This window comes from Thalassophryne amazonica, chromosome 8, assembly GCF_902500255.1.
Source record: "Thalassophryne amazonica chromosome 8, fThaAma1.1, whole genome shotgun sequence".
NCBI lineage: Eukaryota > Metazoa > Chordata > Actinopteri > Batrachoidiformes > Batrachoididae > Thalassophryne > Thalassophryne amazonica.
In genome coordinates this window covers 12,578,099-12,596,041 of record NC_047110.1, presented here as the reverse complement: position 1 = coordinate 12,596,041, position 17,943 = coordinate 12,578,099, and the positions used below count along the sequence as shown (strand labels likewise).

At 42.3% G+C, this 17,943-nt stretch overlaps 1 protein-coding gene across 2 annotated transcripts in view; it reads left to right on the top strand.

Moving 5' to 3' along the window:
• Window positions 1-17,943, top strand: part of rbl2 (retinoblastoma-like 2 (p130)) — a 212,382-nt gene that overhangs the window by 177,354 nt on the left and 17,085 nt on the right. Inside the window, exons 13-21 of one of the 2 annotated variants that reach the window (XM_034175745.1) lie at window positions 1,380-1,544; window positions 3,134-3,242; window positions 5,440-5,703; window positions 5,846-6,045; window positions 7,779-7,955; window positions 9,120-9,191; window positions 13,105-13,204; window positions 13,310-13,537; window positions 16,799-16,974. In XM_034175745.1, the coding sequence (XP_034031636.1) occupies window positions 1,380-1,544; window positions 3,134-3,242; window positions 5,440-5,703; window positions 5,846-6,045; window positions 7,779-7,955; window positions 9,120-9,191; window positions 13,105-13,204; window positions 13,310-13,537; window positions 16,799-16,974 (1,491 nt within the window). Of the gene's footprint in view, window positions 1-1,379; window positions 1,545-3,133; window positions 3,243-5,439; window positions 5,704-5,845; window positions 6,046-7,778; window positions 7,956-9,119; window positions 9,192-13,104; window positions 13,205-13,309; window positions 13,543-16,798; window positions 16,975-17,943 lie in introns of both variants that reach the window. The other variant, XM_034175744.1, reaches the window with a different exon arrangement.

Sequence of the window (17,943 nt, the reverse complement as noted above, 5' to 3'; positions counted from 1 at the left end):
GGGACCTCATAGTACCATATCACCCCAATAGAGCGCTTCGCTCTCAGACTGCAGGCTTACTTGTAGTTCCTAGGGTTTGTAAGAGTAGAATGGGAGGCAGAGCCTTCAGCGTTCAGGCTCCTCTCCTGTGGAACCAGCTCCCAACTCGGATCAGGGAGACAGACACCCTCTCTACTTTTAAGATTAGGCTTAAAACTTTCCTTTTTGCTAAAGCTTATAGTTAGGGCTGGATCAGGTGACCCTGAACCATCTCTTAGTTATGCTGCTATAGACGTAGACTGCTGGGGGGTTCCCATGATGCACTGTTTCTTTCTCTTTTTGCTCTGTATGCACCACTCTGCATTTAATCATTAGTGATTGATCTCCCCTCCACAGCATGTATTTTTCCTGGTTCTCTCCCTCAGCCCCAACCAGTCCCAGCAGAAGACTGCCCCTCCCTGAGCCTGGTTCTGCTGGAGGTTTCTTCCTGTTAAAAGGGAGTTTTTCCTTCCCACTGTCGCCAAGTGCTTGCTCACAGGGGGTCGTTTTGCCCGTTGGGGTTTTTCTGTAATTATTGTATGACCTTGCCTTACAATATAAAGCGCCTTGGGGCAACTGTTTGTTGTGATTTGGCGCTATATAAATAAAATTGATTTGATTTTATTTATTCTTCAGGACTTGTGGTATCTGGTGACAGGTGAAATGTAGAGTAGAATTAAATTAACTGTATTGTGAATTAATAACTAATGTATTAATAATTAATGTATTAATTATCATATATTAACAACTGTATTATTAATTCAGCATATCAAAATACCCTTGTGTACCAAAATTCAGTAACCTGTGTCTCAAGATAGTGACTATCAGTGTTTCAACATAGCAGCCATATTGGAATTCAAGATAGCAGCCAACCCAATGGTTAAACCTCTTGGATCCGGCAATTTTTGAATTCAGCATTTGAAAATACCCCTGTATGCAAAATTTCACACTTTCTGCCAGAAGTGAACATCTTTTTCATATATCTGCCTCACTACTTGGAGACATGTCTGGTCTGCGCTCTGTCAGGTTGGCCATATATTATTAGCATGCCAGAAAACATTTCACTTGTGTCTGCTGTCTCTATACTACATTGCCGTGTGTCCAGTGCAACCCAGTTGAAAGTTAAGGGTAGATGCCCCTCTGATTGATTGATATTATGTATTGACATGGCAAATGAAACCCTTTGAAGCCCAGTGCCTGGCAGTGCACCGGTTTTTTCTTTCACACATGCACGTACAGACTGACAGAGTGCTCAGCTGTATTCCTTGTCTAGGAATACAGCAAAGGCATGGCGATTGATGTTTATTGAGCTTACAAGAAATTTGCTTGTCAGTTACACTTGTTGTGCTTTATGTGTCCAGGTCATAGAGGTGTTGGTGCGTTCGGAGCAGGGTCTGTATCGAGAAGTAGTTAAACACCTGAACCAAGTGGAGGAGCAGGTATTGGAAAGCCTTGCCTGGACCTGCGACTCGCCTCTCTGGGAGAGCCTCCGCCAAGCCAAAGACCGCATCCCTTCCTGCCAGGAGGTCAACACACAAACACTTTGCTGTTCAGGTTCACTGATGAAGGCAATTCAGCCTGTGTGCTTATACGAGGTCTGTGATGAAAAAAGTGGTCCTTTTTATTTTTTCAAAAAATAAATGAATTTGATTAATATGTTTTTACGTTAGACAAGCTTGAACCCTCGTGCGCATGCATGAGTTTTTTCACGCGTCGGTGACGTCATTCGCCTGTGGAGTGCTCCACCCCGCCCGTCAGAATCTCTTTGTCTGAATAGCCGCTGCGGACGGCGCGCGTTGCTTTATCAACATTTTTCTGGACCTGTGAGGGATATCCGAGTGGACACTATTCGAGAAATTAAGCTGGTTTTCGGTGAAAAGTTTAACGGCTGATGAGAGATTATGGGGTGTTTCTGTCGCTGTAAGGACTTCCCACGGAGCGGGACGTCACGCAGCGCTTCCAGGCGCTGTCGTCGGCCTGTTTCGACCTGAAAACATCCTAATTTAAGGCTTAATTCACCCAGGACGTCGTGAGAGAACAGAGAAGATTCAGAAGAGGCCGGCATGAGGACTTTATACGGACATTCCACTGTTTAAGGACATTTTGTAATGAAAGACGTGCGCGCAAATTCGCCGAGTCGTTTCCGTGACGACTCGACGAATCTGTGTGCGCCGCGACAGGAAAAACACCTCCGTGTTGAAAACCATTTGTAAAATTCAGGCGGCTTTTGATGGCTTTCAACAAGTGAGTAACTGAGAAATTGTTTAACAGCTTGGGCATGTTCTAACTTGCCCATTAAGGTTTCCAACGGAGGTTTTTCCTGTCGCGACCTCCCGCGGTCGGGTCCGGCCCGACATGCGACTCTGCCCGCACGTTCTTTCATTACAAAATGTCCGTTAACAATGGAATGTCCGAATAAACTCCTCATGCCGACTTCTTCTGAAAGTTCTCTGTTCTCTGACGACTTACTGGGTCAACAGAGCCTGAAATGTGCAAGTTTTCAACTTGAAACGGCGAGACGCTGCCGCCTCGAAGCGCAGTTCGCCGTCAGGCGCCGTGGGCCGTCTTTAAAGCGACACTTACAGACCAAAATCTCTCATCAGCCGTTAAAATTTTTACTGAAAACCAGCTGAATTTATTGAATGGTGTCTACTCAGTTGTGCCTTACAGGTTTTGAAAAAATTTTTATCAAACAAAGCAGCAGTCTCTGAGCCATTCCTAAACAATGAAAAAACGACGAGAGGGTGGGCCACTCCTCACTCAAAGACTGCCCACAGGCGAATGACGTAACCGACAGGCGTGAAAAAACTCTCACATGCCCATGAGGGTTCAAGCATGTCTGATGTAATTACACGTGATTCAAATCCATATGGTTTTTGAAAAAAATAATAAGGTCCGTTACTTTTATCACAGACCTCGTACATCTCAAATCATAACGTAAAATAAAAAGTATTTTGTCATTGTTGCACTTGAGCATGAACATTTCGGTATATACTGTATCAGCACAATCTTTGTTTCTCAGAGATCCACTTTTTTCTTTTTAAGTGCTAATTATAACAGATGTAGTTCTGTGTTTGAGTTAGCTGGGGTTGTAGTCTGTATCTGTACCTTTCAGGTGATGCCTCCTCAATATCTGGAGCAACATGATGACAGCAGCACAGGCAGCGGCCCCCACACACCCATCAGCCGTGGTCCTGACCTCACCTCCAACAGCGCTCTCAAAGGTACGTTTTACTGTCAGCTCCTGCATCCTGTGCCCCATTCTTTCTCTGTCTGGATCAGTATTAGGAAGGGCATCCAATATAACATCTCCAATACGATCAAAAATGTGAAAAACCAAAAGAATATGTATTACTAATGCTGATACATACTTCATTATAAGCTTGTAAATGTCACTTTCTTTTTATTTTTTACTGTTCTGCAGTGAAAAAAGAAGTGACATCACTGTATATATTTTATTATACATGTTATTATACATGTTATGTTAATTAATTTTTGAGGGAAGGTTTGATTCTGTATCATGTTAAAGGAGTCACTCACAGTGAAAAAGTTGATCTTTTAGTTTATTTTAGTATGATTGATTTACTGCACTCACAAGCCAGCCAGACATTACACAATGATATTCCACGATACTGGCGTATGATATATGTGTAAATGTAATGGCCCAGTCACAAAGCACAGGACGATTCCTGAACGAAGGGGAAAAGTAAAAAAAAGTCACAATTCGTTGAGAAAAGGTGGACGAAAGCTTTATCACCGAACAGCCTGCGAAGCAAGAGCGCAAAAGGGATAAAAGGGGAAATTAACAAAACCCAAGCTAATGATCTCAACGCTTTAAATGAAATGCGCCTGGAGCCACAGCTGGAGCAGTGTGTGTCTGCATCTCTGAGTTCCAGGACTCGGCACTGGGACGGAGCTCATAGCTCCTGAGTGCACGTCAGTGGACCACCTGCTCTGGTTCCTCTTCCAGAACAAAAGAGGGATCATCTCCTTCATCATCAGAACCCACACTGTCTGTCAACACGCTGTGCACTCCGTCTGGCTCCAATAAAAAAAATAAAAAAAACCTCTGGTGTGCTGTGGTCACTGTATCGCTGTATTATGTTCTAAGCCATATATATTGATTTATAACAGAAAACTGTCAAAAGGGGGAATAAGTATAAGTGTAAAGATGATTGAATATGTCAGAGCAGTAAATTGATCAGTCTGTGTGAACGCTGCGCATTGACTCACGTGCGGTTATTTCCACCAGCTCCAGCTGATCCACAACGTGAATTCTGCCTTCCAGAACAGCTCTTTATATAATCATTTGAATTATCTACCTGTTGCCGCATGTACATAAGGGCTGGAATGTCATTCCTACACTCATATTGTTATTTTAATAAAAAAAAACAATAAGCGCATGCAGCAGCTGCTGCTGCCACTGATGCTGCATTCCAGTACCGTCGGAAAGTACACAACTTTTTTTTGTTTAAAATTCAGCAGTTGCTTGTGGCAAAATAATTAATTGTATCCACATAAAAGATTAATTCTGGCCTATATAAGGTGCCTGAGCCCAGTGAGGCTGACCCCCCCACCCAGATAAAACAGTAAGCAGGCCGAGTTTGCCCTGTAATTTCCAACGGTACATGAACGCAGCAGCAGCCTCAGCGCTCACAAACCGGCTTCTGCACTGTGTGAAAACATTCTGCCAGTCGAATGAAGTCAAACTAAACAATAACGTTACAAAAACTAAACAAACGATTAAAAACGTCAAGATCGACAGCTAAACGAAACATGGACGAATTGAGGTTTTCGTTGCCCTTCGTTCAAATTTTTCAACAGTTTAAAAATCCTGATGAATTGCCAGCTGCAGGGACAAAGCTGTGCGAAGGTTAAAAGATGCCAACGAAAGTCAAGATTTCTTGTTTTGTCAGGGCTTCGTTGCCCTTCGTTAAGTGCCGTGTGACTGGGCCATAACATAGAAGTGTGTTGGTATTTTGCAGTGCACTTAACCACATATTTGTAGATGAGGTGCAGTTAACAACACCAACCAAAGTTTTTGCTATCAAAGCGTCTGACAATACACTGAAATATGAACACAGTAAAATCCAGCCCTTACATAACCATCACTGTGCAGTATTTTACTGAGCTGCTGAAAAGAAGCATCACTTTTGCTACATGTTAAGGAGGATCCAGATTGCTTTGCAGCAAAACCAAAACACAAAACATAGTGCAAAATATGCCTGTTCTAGTGGCCATTGAGCTAATGCTAATAGATTTTCAAATTAAAATATAATATGTATTCAAATGCAATAAGTTGAAAGTGTGATTAATGTATTCAATGTCTGAATTAAAATTTTCAAATTTCAGTAGAATAAGTGCTGTGCAATGTGTTGTAGACTCTTCTGGAGCAGGATCTGACCCCACCCTCTCTTGCAGGTGTGTCCCCCTCCCCCACCACCCTGCTGGACCGCTACAGCTCCCCGCCTGCTGGCTTGGCACGGAAGCGTCTGTTTGTCGAACCACTGGACAGTGAACTTGGAGTAACCTCCTCTAGTAATATCAGCAGCACCTCTACAGCACCAGCTTCAGTGGTCAAGACCGGCCAGGCCAGTATAGTAACAGCCATCCCAGCTGGGCAGACTTTGGTCACCATGTCTGTTACTGCCAACAATGGCCAGACTGTCACCATCCCTGTGCAAGGTGAAAAACTGATTACATATTAATAAGCCTGTGAAATCCAAATTTTGAGTACATGATTATGTGTCCTCACAAAAATATCAGTTAACCCCCAAGTTTCTGTACCTAAGCAGACCTTCCTCCTGCTACCCTTTGGTCTCTGCAGGAATAGCTAATGAGAGTGTAGGCATCACTTTCATCCCAGTCCAAGTGAGTGTGACTGGACAAGGTGGCACCACACTGCAACCACTGTCTGGGCAAACTCTGACGGGCACCCTCGCCGTCCAGTCAGCTGTCACCAAGCCATCTACCAAACCAGCCAAAAGCACTCTGAGAAAAGGCTCACTGTCTCTGTTCTTCAGGAAGGTAAAAGCTTGTGTTACACTTTACATTTTCAAGATTCCAGCATATGAGGCACCTGCCACATATGTTGGAGTTTTTGGTGGGTGTGTCTTGACATGTAGGTCTCCCTAGTAACAAATTGTGAGTGTGTGCACTTCCTTGTTTATGTGTCTTGGTGCCCAGGTTGTGAGCAACTTATTATTTATGTTGGTCAGGTCAGGTCTGGAGCATTTGGAACCTTATGGGGTTCTGGTTGAAAACCATCCAGGTCGAGAATTGGTCTGCCTCCTGAAAGCAGCCCTATATCTGCCACAGCCAGCTGATATGTGGTCATCCTCTCGGCATTTTCCAGTTTCTGGAATTCTCAGTACTAAGTTCATGCTGGGTCATGGACAAAGAAGAGCTTCTCATGGCGATAGTGTTGTAACTGACATTTCCTCAGTGCAGACAGTACTTCTCATCTGAGTCTTTCCAAGTAATGGTACGCAAGGATCCTCTAAAGAGACCTACTGTCAGAAACCACTCAGGGGAAACCAATCCCAAAGCACAGACATAGACGCAGAGTTACATTGAAGGGTTTTATTTAAAGAAGAACTGAGCCGGCTAATTAGGAGAAGTGAGTACTAATTACACCGCAAACCACACTATTCATAGTGAGGACTAACGACACGGAGGTGGACAAAATATCAGAAACAACAGTACACGCAAAAGGCAAGAACAAACTAAAAGAAACACCATCTGGTTGCTCAGTCTGTAAAGAAAAAAATGTGATGGAAGCGCTGGGCTATTTGGTAACTTTTCTGACACCTCCTGCTTAAAACCCAAAAGGTCAGAAGGATCTTTAAAACCAAAGAACATGATGCGGAACAAGATAGAAAAGGTAAACATGGGAGCACTAAGGTACAGAGTTAATAAATCCAAGGAGAACAGGATGAGGGGGGGGGGGCAGCGAGATGCAGGGAAACGACAGGGAGATAGGCAGAAAACCAATAAATGAAAATGCTGCTCCATAGACTGTGCACCCACAGGGTCATGATATCAAGCAACAAAAGACATCTTTTCCCAACTCTCTCTCAGTCTTACAGGCTGGACGACCCAGAGACACAAACATCAATGCAGAGAAAAGCGACTCTACAAGTTTGACACGCTTATTAAAAACAAATACACTTCTGATGACAGAGCCCAGGAAATCACTTAAAGCCTGGATCTAACCAGCCAAACAATACATGATGATACAGTTGATGCTGCTGTATCCAAAATGTCTTAACAGAATCCTGCAGTGTATTGAAAAGAGCTGCTGAATGACAGTGTGGTTTGCCACATCATAGTTCACTCTGCAGGAAGTGAACTATGTGACATAGTGACAGAAAAAATGTATACATCGAGGCCATGTTTTATTGTACTGAGTGCTCCTATGTACATACGAGATACAACTTGTTCCCATCACCTGATTAATTAGTTCCCGTTTGTTAGTTTGTGCACACATGATAAATGTCTCCTCTGTGTCCTGTGTCAAGTTGAATGTGCACAGACCATGCTAAGTTGAGAGAGACATTGAGTAACAAATGTTATTGTGTGTTTGTTTGTGAATAATAGAAAATAAATATTTTCCTTTGATCTTTTGTTTGTGTGATCTTGAAGTAAAACCATTTACATTTCCGTGCTGAGTGTCTGTATCTTGCAGATGTGATGTCAAACTGACATGTGGAACAATAATTGCTTGAATTGAGCATGATATTTGACCTTTGCATTCACAGGTGTACCACCTCTCTAGTGTACGTCTTCGAGATCTGTGTGCCAGACTGGATATCTCATCAGACCTGAGAAGGAAGATCTGGACATGTTTTGAATACTCTCTCGTCCATTGTACTGAACTCATGATGGATCGTCACCTGGACCAGCTGCTCATGTGTGCTGTCTATGTCATGACAAAGGTCAGGCTCTCGGAGTACACATATATTATAGTAGCCAAATGGCATCTGTGTGCATGTATGCGTGCATGTGTATGGCTTTGATCACAAAGAAACTGAGGAGAGGCTGACGTTTGCTATTTGGTATGCTTATGTATTTTGGGTCAAGGATGAACACTGCGAAAACGGAAAGTTGATAGGGCCAATATTTTTGGAGAAATTAGCGATATTAGTTAACAACAGTGAACAATGATCATTGTGCTGCAATGCACCCTGGGAGTTCAGGATTTGGGGGTTTTAAATGTTTTTATTGTGGTTCATGTTAGTTTAACAGTGTTGTTAGTTGTTGTTGTCAGTTCAGCTGCTCACATTATTGTGATGCCCTTCCTGATGCAACTCCAGTTTTAACCTGGAGAAACACACAGCTGCTGGTGTTCCAGAGAGGTCTCCCATCCAAGTACTAACCAGACGCTTCACTCCTTAGCTTCTGAGATCTGACGGGATCAGGCTTACACAGAGCAGACCGGCTGCTTTTAACAGTATTGTTTAGTGTTATTTATTTATTGTGTTTTTGTAGTTAAATTGGTTTAGTCAGTTTAGTTAAGTGTCATGTTGCCGTTGCCATGAGGAACAAAGATGGTGCATTTGATGTCTTCCACCACTGTCTTTGTTTGTGGGTGTGTAAAAATAAAAGCATGCATACATGCATGCAACATGCATGCAACTTTGATCATGAACAAACTGGGGAAAGCTGACATTTGCCATTTGGTATGCTTATGTATTTTGGGTCAAGGATGAATGCCGCCAACGTTGATAGGACTAATATTTTTAGAGAAACTACGGATATTAGCTAACAACACTGAACAGTCGCTGTTGATATTTTCATTCTGGACTCACACTCCAATCCAGCAGGGGGTGGTAAATTATCTGTATATTAAAAGCATGCGTGCATGATTTTAGTAAGATATGTAGTAAGTTCAATATAAGTACATAATATAATTGTAAATACGTTAAAAATACATGGATCGCACAAGATAGTGAAAAGACTTATTTCCATTGTGATATTTTCATTCCATGTGTGTGTGTGTGTGTGTGTGTGTGTGTATATATATATATATATATATATATATATATTTTTTTTTTATTTTTATTTTTTTTTTTTCATCATTTTATTTGATTTTTTTGCAGGTGACTAAGGAGGACAAATCTTTCCAGAACATTATGAAGTGTTACCGCTCCCAGCCTCAGGCCAACAGCAATGTAAGTGTCAGCACCGCTGCTGCTTATTGAAACATACAACAGATAAAACAAAGCAAAATGAAAGGTATTGCAGGGGTGATGCATACCTATGCATGCACATAACTGGTCCTTGTGCATACTAAAACTCTATGACGCACAACTGAAAACACAGATGGAAGTGCTTTTCCTACAATTTATCATTGTTATCCTCTGAGAAGTGCTTTCCTCCTTGTTTTCTGGTGTGCATCATGTATTTTTAGCATCCATGAGCATCTGAGCACCAGTTAGGTGCACCAGTTAAAGCTTTTGTTTTGGGGTTTGGGGTTTACACCTTTTAAATTTTCATTCCTGAACTGGAGTCTTCCCAAGGGATCAATAAAGGTCTATCTAATCAGAATCAAAATCAGAATCAGAATCAGAAAAATGTTTATTGTCATTGCACGTGTGCAACGAAATTTAAAAGCAACTCCACAATGGCAGAAATAACACTCACCCATTTAAAAGTAATTGCACACACACAATAGACAAGGACTACAATGAATTCAGGGCTCATATTGTCCAAGGGAAAAACTGTTCATCAGTCTGGTTGTGTGCCCCTTTAAAGCCCTATAGCGCCTCCCAGAGGGCATATGGATGAACAATGAATGAGTTGGATGACATGGATCCTGTATTATCCCTCTTGCCCTATGCAAGGATCTTATTTTGTAAATATCTATGAGAGGTGGAAGATCACACTTAATAATGTTTTGAGCAAACTTAACTAGTCTGTCCAGTGCCTTCTTGTCTGACACAGTGCAGTTGCTAAACCACACCAGCATGTCATGAGTCAAAATGCTCTCAGTGGAGCATTTGTAAAAGGACAGAAGCAATGGCTGGGGCAGATAGGATCTCCTCAGGGTCCTTAAAAAGTATAATCGCTGCTGTGCTTTTATGACTAGGGATGTGATGTTCAATGTCCATGTTAAGTCCTGTGAAATTAAAGTGCTCAAGAATTTAAAGTGACTCACTCTCTCCACCATGTCCCCCAGTATATAAAGTGGGGGTGGATCATCACCCTGCCTCTTGTTAAAGTCCAGAACTAATTCCTTAGTTTTGGAGGAGTTTAGTGCCAAGTTGTTCAGTACGCACCACTCAGTGAGTTTAGAGGCATCCTCCCTGTAAGTGACCTGCTTACCATGCTGTATTAGGCCAATCACAGTAGTATCATCCGCAAATTCGATGATGAAGTTATTGTTTGGATGGGTGGGCCTGTAGTCATAAGTGTATAAGGTGTAAAGTAAGGGGCTTAACACACATCCTTGGGGAACACCTGTGTTCAGCTTTAAAACTGGGGAGTGGTAAGACCCCACCCTCACTGACTGCAACCGGTTGGTAAGAAAGTCCCCTACCGATCTACATATACTGTGGTCAACCACCAGGTCCTGTAGCTTAGAGAGCAGGCGGCTGGGGTTGATACAATTGAATGCAGAACTAAAATGCAAAAAGAACATCCATGCATATGAGCCTGGTTGTTCTAGGTGACTAAAGGCCCAGTGACACGGCATGTAACGAAGGGTGACGAAGCCCTGACGAAACAAGAAATCTGGACTTTCATTGACTGGTGTTGGCATCGTTTAACATTCGCGCAGCTTCGTTCCTGCAGCCGGCGCTACGTCAGGATTTTAAACTGTTGAAAAATTTGAACAAAGGGCAACGAAAATCTCAATTCGTCTGTGTCTCGTTTTGCTGTCGTTCTTGACGTTTTTTAATCGTTTGTTTAGTTTTTGTAATATTATTGTTTAATTTGACTTTGTTGGAGCAGCTGAATGTTTTCACACAGCGCAGAAGCCGCTGGCTGCTGCTGCTTCATGTACCGTTGGAAATTACAGGACAAACTCAGCCTGCTTGCTTGGATTTTTTTATCTTTGTGGGGGGGAGGGGGGCAGCTTCAGTGGGCTCAGGCACCTTACATAGGCCAGAATTAATCTTTTGTATGGATATAATTAATTATTTTGCCAAGCAACTGTTGAATTTGAAACAACAAAAAAGTTGTGTAATTTCTGACGGTACTTGAATGCAGCATCAGCGGCAGCAGGAGCTGCAGCTTGCGCTTATTATTTTGTATTAAATGTAACAATATGAGTGTAGGAATGATAATCCAGTCCTTCTGTACATGTGGCAACAGGTAGATGAATCAAAATGATTATATAAAGAGCTGTTCTGGAAGGAAGAATTCACGTTGTGGATCAAAGATATTCCCACCTCTGTCAATTTAAAGTTTCCAGTTCACCTAACCTGCTTGTCTTTGGAAGTGGGAGGAAGCCGGAGCACCCGGAGGGAACCCACGTGAACATAAAAGACCAGGCAGGAAGCAAACCCACCGTCTTCTTTCGGTGAGGAAACAGTGCTAACCCCTTATGCCCCTATTCCACAGAGCGGTGCTGTTCCTTCCCGTTTCATCCCAAAAAGCAAATCAAGAGTGCATTTTCAAGGATCACAGTAACTCCTTCATCCATCTTTTGTCAGTCTTGAACAAAATTGGTATATGCAGTAGTTATGGCTATCGTCGACACCAGTTTTGGTAGAATTTTCAAACTGTTCAAACATTTCATCCTGATTCGACAAATCGGCATCCTTATGCAGTCACTTCTGGGTGTTTGTAGTCTTAACAGGTTCAGTCATATTCAAATATCTTTAAACAGGGTAGTCCTAATGAGTACAGTTTGAAACATGTTTGATTGTGCTCCATCGAGATAAAAATTTTAAACAAAAGTAGTGTTTGTTATGGTTCTGGCTGAGAGCGCAACTGGGCACAGCATTACTTTAGTCTTTAACCAGATTGTCATGTATGTTGTTCATAAGCCAGCCTGATCAGAGGCATGCCAGGGTAAGCCATTTCATCCCATTTTTGCACTTTTTCTGGATCGTGGGGGATGCTAATGGAACATTCTTGTAGTATAGGGGTGTTAGTCACCTAAACATTGAAAAAACAAAACCAGTGGATTCAAGATTTTATCTTAGGGTTTCCAGCACCAATCCATGTTCATCTACATCAAATAATATCTAATATGCTGTTCGTCCGTCAGCACATTTCAGAGTGGTGTTTATATTTTTGTTCAGTGTACTTTTGCATATGTATATTTACTTTAAAATTTTTATCATCATGTCAGCCCTCTGATGCCTTTCATTAAGTGTTGAAATTAATGTAATGACAGACCTGTTGTTACTCATTTAATCTTTGCTGCTCATTAACATGCCACATTATACAGATTTTCATTTGTAAAAAAAAGGGGGCATTTTCAAAACCAGTTTACCCATCCCTTTGGGCATCTGTGTGTTAATGTTCAAATCTTCAGAATTAGTGCATTATTTTAAAATTAACAGACGTGTTATATTTTCACTTTGTACATTTTAAGAGTTATTCTATCTGGATTAATTTGATTTATAAATCAAAACCATAAGTCAAACCTGCTTTCCTTTTCAAGATGTCTGCCTCATGGCTGGACCACTGTATGCTATCAAGGTAAATGATGCTTTATGGGCAAATGGGCAGGACGCACAAACACAGAAGCACTGACTCATTGGCTGTGTTTGGGTTTGTGATGGCCTTTGTTTCTATCAGAAGCCCTGGCGGTGTTTAAACTCAAAATCGGCTTGTTAGTAGTTGAGAGTGTACCGGATACAAAACTGAAAGTTATCGGTTAGCAGTTAGCTGTAGCTTCCAATTAATTTTTTGGTGGTTTATCGGTTTACCATTATAAAAGATAACTTTTCAGTTAGCTGATTAGCAGTTATTGAAGCTAACTTTTTGGTTAGCTGTGCCCACCACTGCGAAAGACACACTATCAGATTTGTCACCAGCTCTAAACTCCTGGCTTGAGGGCTTTATCCATTTCCCGGGAAACCATGTTCAGATGTCTACATTAGTTTGTGTCTGTGTATGTGTTTGTCTCAGGTGTACAGGAGTGTGGTGATCTCAGCGAGGAAGAGGCGTCACTCAGACAGCAACAACACCAACAAACAGAGTTCACCAACTGACACCAGCCAGGATCCAGGTCAGAAGTCTCAAAACACTATAGAACATTACAGTTTATTCAGTTTTGACAGTCACTGACCTCACTGACCCAATGTGTCACCCTGCCCTAAACTCCTCTCTACAGCTGGAGAAAATAGTCCGGTAGGTGTCTGCTCCCATAGCACCATGCCTACCCCCCAGCCTGGCAGTGCTCCCTCCACCCCCACTGACACCAGCTCCAAGGCCACCTCCACACCTTTGGTTGTGGGTGATGGAGAGGAGGAGCGAGGAGATCTCATTTGCTTCTACAACAACGTTTACATCAAACAGATGCGGCACTTTGCTGTGCGATATTCACCAAGGTCACCTTCAGCAGGAGTAAGTATTCTGTCTATGTTGCTGCAGTGTAGTTAAGAAAATCTAGTTTTATCCTCGCTATACAGACATTTTTACTGACAGGTTTCATTCTGGGTTTGCAAATAAAATTTTAAACACTTCTGAATATTTCAGCAAACAAAACGTTTTTGAAACCAGAAACTAGCAGCACCTTCAGTGGGAGCTGCTGCGGTGTATCCAGAAAGTATTCACAGCACTTCACGTTTTCCACATTTTGGATCTGCTGTGGTGACACCGAGAGAAAACAAGGGAGCAGCTGAAAGGACTTAGTGGTATGTTACAGCCTTATTCTAAAATGGATTGTCTATTTTTTCCTCATAATTCAACATACAATACCCCATAATGACAATGTGAAAAAGCTTTTTTGAGATTTTTGTAAATTTATTAAAAATAAATAAAACTAAGAAATCACATGAACACAGCCTTTGCCACAAAGTTCAAAATTGAGCTCGGGTGCACCCTGTTTCCGTTGATCATCCTTGAGATATTTCTACATCTTAATTGGAGTCTGCCTGGGTTAAATTCACTTGAATGGACATGATTCGGAAAGACGCACACACTTGTCTACAATTAAGGTCACACAGCTGACAGTGCATGTTAGAGCACAAACCAAGCATGAAGTCAAAGGAATTGTCTGTAGACCTCTGACACAGGATTCTTCTTCATTATCCCATCTCAAGGCACAAATCTGGAGAAGGGTATAGAAACATTTCTGCTGCTTTGAAGGTCCCAATGAGCACAGTGGCCTCCATCATCCATAAATGGAAGAATTTGAAATCCACCAGGACTGTTGTTAGAGTTGGCCACCTGTCTAAACTGACCGAATGGGGGAGAAGGGCTTTAGTCAGGAAGGAGACCAAGAACCCAATGGTCACTCTGTCAGAGCTCCAGTATTCCTCTGTGGAGAGAGGAGAACCTTCCAGAAGGGCAACCGTCTCTGCAGCAATCCACCAATCAGGCCTGTGTGGTAGAGTGAGCAGACAGATGCAACTCCTTAGTAAAAGGCACATGGCAGCCCACCTGGAGTTTGCCAAAAGGCACCTGAAGGACTCACAGACCAGGAGAAACAAAATTCTCTGGTCTGATGAGACAAAGATTGAACTCTTTGGTGTGAATGCCAGGCATCATGTTTGGAAGAAACCAGGCACCATCCCTACAGTGAAGCATGGTGGTGACAGCATCATGCTGTGGGGATGTTTTTCAGCAGCAGGAACTGGGAAACTCGTCAGGATCGAGGGAAAGATGAATGCAGTAATGTACAGAGACATCCTGGATGAAAACCTGCTCCAGAGTGCTTTTGACCTCAGACTGTGATGACGGTTCATCTTTCAGCAGGACAGTGACCCTGAGCACTCAGTCAAGATATCAAAGGAGTGGCTCAGAGCAACTCTGTGAATGTCCTTGAGTGGCCCATCCAGAGCCCAGACCTGAATCTGATTGAACATCTCTGGAGAGATCTGAAAATGGCTGTGCACCGACGCTCCCCATCCAACCTGATGGAGTTTAAGAGGTGCTACAAAGAGGAATGGACAAAACTGTCCAAAGATAGGTACACAAAGCTTGTAGCATCATATTCAAGAAGACCTGAGGCTGTAATTGCCAAAGGTGCATCAACAAAGTACTTATGTACGAGGTCTATTAGACAATAAACCGACCCTTTTTTTTTTAACTATATGGATTTGAATGACGTGCGATTCCACCAATCATGCTTGAACCCTCGTGCGCATGCGTGAGTTTTTCACGAGTGTCGGTGACGTCATTTCCCTGTGGGCAGGCCTTGAGTGAGATGTGGTCCCGCCCTCTCGACTGAATTCCTTTGTTTCACACGCTGCTCCAGACGACGCGCGTTGCTTTATCAATATTTTTCCTGGATCTGTGAGGAATATCCAAGTGGATACTATTCGAGAAATTAAGCTGGTTTTCGGTGAAAAGTTTAACGGCTGATGAGAGATTATGGGGTGTTTCTGTCGGTGTAAGGACTTCCCACAGAGCGGGACGTCCTGCAGCGCTTCCAGGCGCCGTCGTTGGCCTGTTTCGACCTGAAAACATCCTAATTTAAGGCTTAATTCACCCAGGACGTCGTGAGAGAACAGAGAAGATTCAGAAGAGGCCGGCATGAGGACTTTATGCGGACATTCCACTGTTTAAGGACATTTTTTAATGAAAGACGTGCGCGCAAATTCGCCGAGTCGTTTCCATGACGACTCGGCGAATCTGTGTGCGCCGCGACAGGAAAAACACCTCCGTGTTGAAAACCATTTGTAAAATTCAGGCGGCTTTTGATGGCTTTCAACAAGTGAGTAACTGAGAAATTGTTTAACAGCTTGGGCATGTTCCAACTTGCCCGTTAAGGTTTCCAACGGAGGTGTTTTTCCTGTCGCGACCCCCCGCGGTCGGGTCCGGCCCGACATGTGACTCTGCCCGCACGTTCTTTCATTACAAAATGTCCGTTAACAATGGAATGTCCGAATAAACTCCTCATGCCGACTTCTTCTGAAAGTCATCTGTTCGCTGACGACTTACTGGGTCAACAGAGCCTGAAATGTGGAAGTTTTCAACTTGAAACAGCGAGACGCTGCCGCCTCGAAGCGCAGATCGCGGTCAGGCGCCGTAGGCCGTCCTTACGGCGACACTACCAGACCAAAATCTCTCATCAGCCGTTAAAATTTTTACCGAAAACCAGCTGAATTTATCGAATGGTGTCCACTCAGTTGTGCCTTACAGTTTTGAAAAAATTTTTATCAAACAAAGCAGCAGTCTCTGAGCCATTCCTAAACAATGAAAAAATCGACGAGAAGCATGTCTGATGTAATCACACGTGATTCAAATCCATATGGTTTTTGAAAAAAATAATAAGGTCGGATACTTTTCTAATAGTCCTCGTACATGTGATTTCTTATTTTTGTTTTTAATAAATTTGCATTTCAGAAACCCTTTTTTATGTTGTCATTATGTGGTGTTGTGGATAGAATTTTGAAGGGAAAATTTTTTTTTTTCCATTCTGAAATAAGGCTGTAACATATCAAAATGTGGTAAAAGTGAAGTGCTGTGAATACTTTCTGGATGCACTGTACGTGCTTGTAGATTTATATTGTCATGGGTAGAGCTGACATCATTCTATCTACACTGCAAGAGTTCAACAGGAGTTGTGGGGAATGTAGGAAATACTGAAAAAGAAGCCACAAAAATGGAATGTAATGGACAAATTGTAACAAATTGTATGTGTGTATGTGTGTGTAGGCGGACTGTCCACCATTGTGTCCGTATCCCACCCTGAGGACTGGGTCACCACGCCGCATGCTGCTGTCCAGCAAACACTCCATTTATATTTCACCACACAAGACTGACTCCACCCCAACACAGACAGCACCCCGAGACAAGCTCTACTATTACATCTGCGGCAGCCCCCCTAATGTGAGTGCACAGCTAATTAGCTGTTATGCTGCATTTACAGTGACAGTGGCAGCTAATGAGGTAGTTTGCTAGTCCGCTAACGGAGTTATGTACTCAGGTTTGCACCTTTTGCTGGCAGTAGTAAGGACATTAGTATCTGCAGATAGATAAGATACAAAATTTGAAAATTACATCTAAAATTTTGTGAAAACACAAAGAGCTGTAGCCATTTCTAACATGTCATGTTTCAGTTCAGATTGCTAAGAACAATCTATCATGAGCATTATGACAACTCAGCTCAACCTTACGTAACCCGGGAGAGGTCACTTAAGGTGATTTTTTATTTATTTATTTATTTTTGGTCAACTTAATTTTTTCCTTTAATTAAGTCCTTGAATTAATAAAACGTGTGCACATTATAGGCCTAAATTGAGCTCCCAAAATATGTATTTCGTGCTCACATTAAATCATTTCTGATATTTTCTCACCTTTTGCTGTCGCTAAGCTATTGTACAGAGATTTGGACTATTAGTACTTAAGTTGGAAAAATATTCAAGTATTTGACTCTCCAGAATCAATAACTTCAAAGCGGATCACTGTTTTAAATCAAATGACACCTCTGTCCAAACGTAATACAGACAACAAACTACACCCGCCCACCACCGTTTTTTCCCCCCAAAATGAGACGTCTTCTGTTCTTTATGATTTACAGTGAACTTGATGTACAGCCGACTGCGAGACTGGAGCTCAGGGACGTCAACAAATTACCACGCCGAAAGGAATTGCTTTGATAAAAACTCAGTAACGTACATTTATGGTTTGTAGTCCCACCAAACTGATGTCACACATCAGTGAGCTGCTTCTGGTTGTACTACAGCACTTAGATTGGAAAAATGTATGATTAGACAGTGTTGAAGATTTTTTATTGAAATAAATTTGAATAAAATCTCAATAACTTTATTTATAACTTGTAGTACCACCAAACTCACA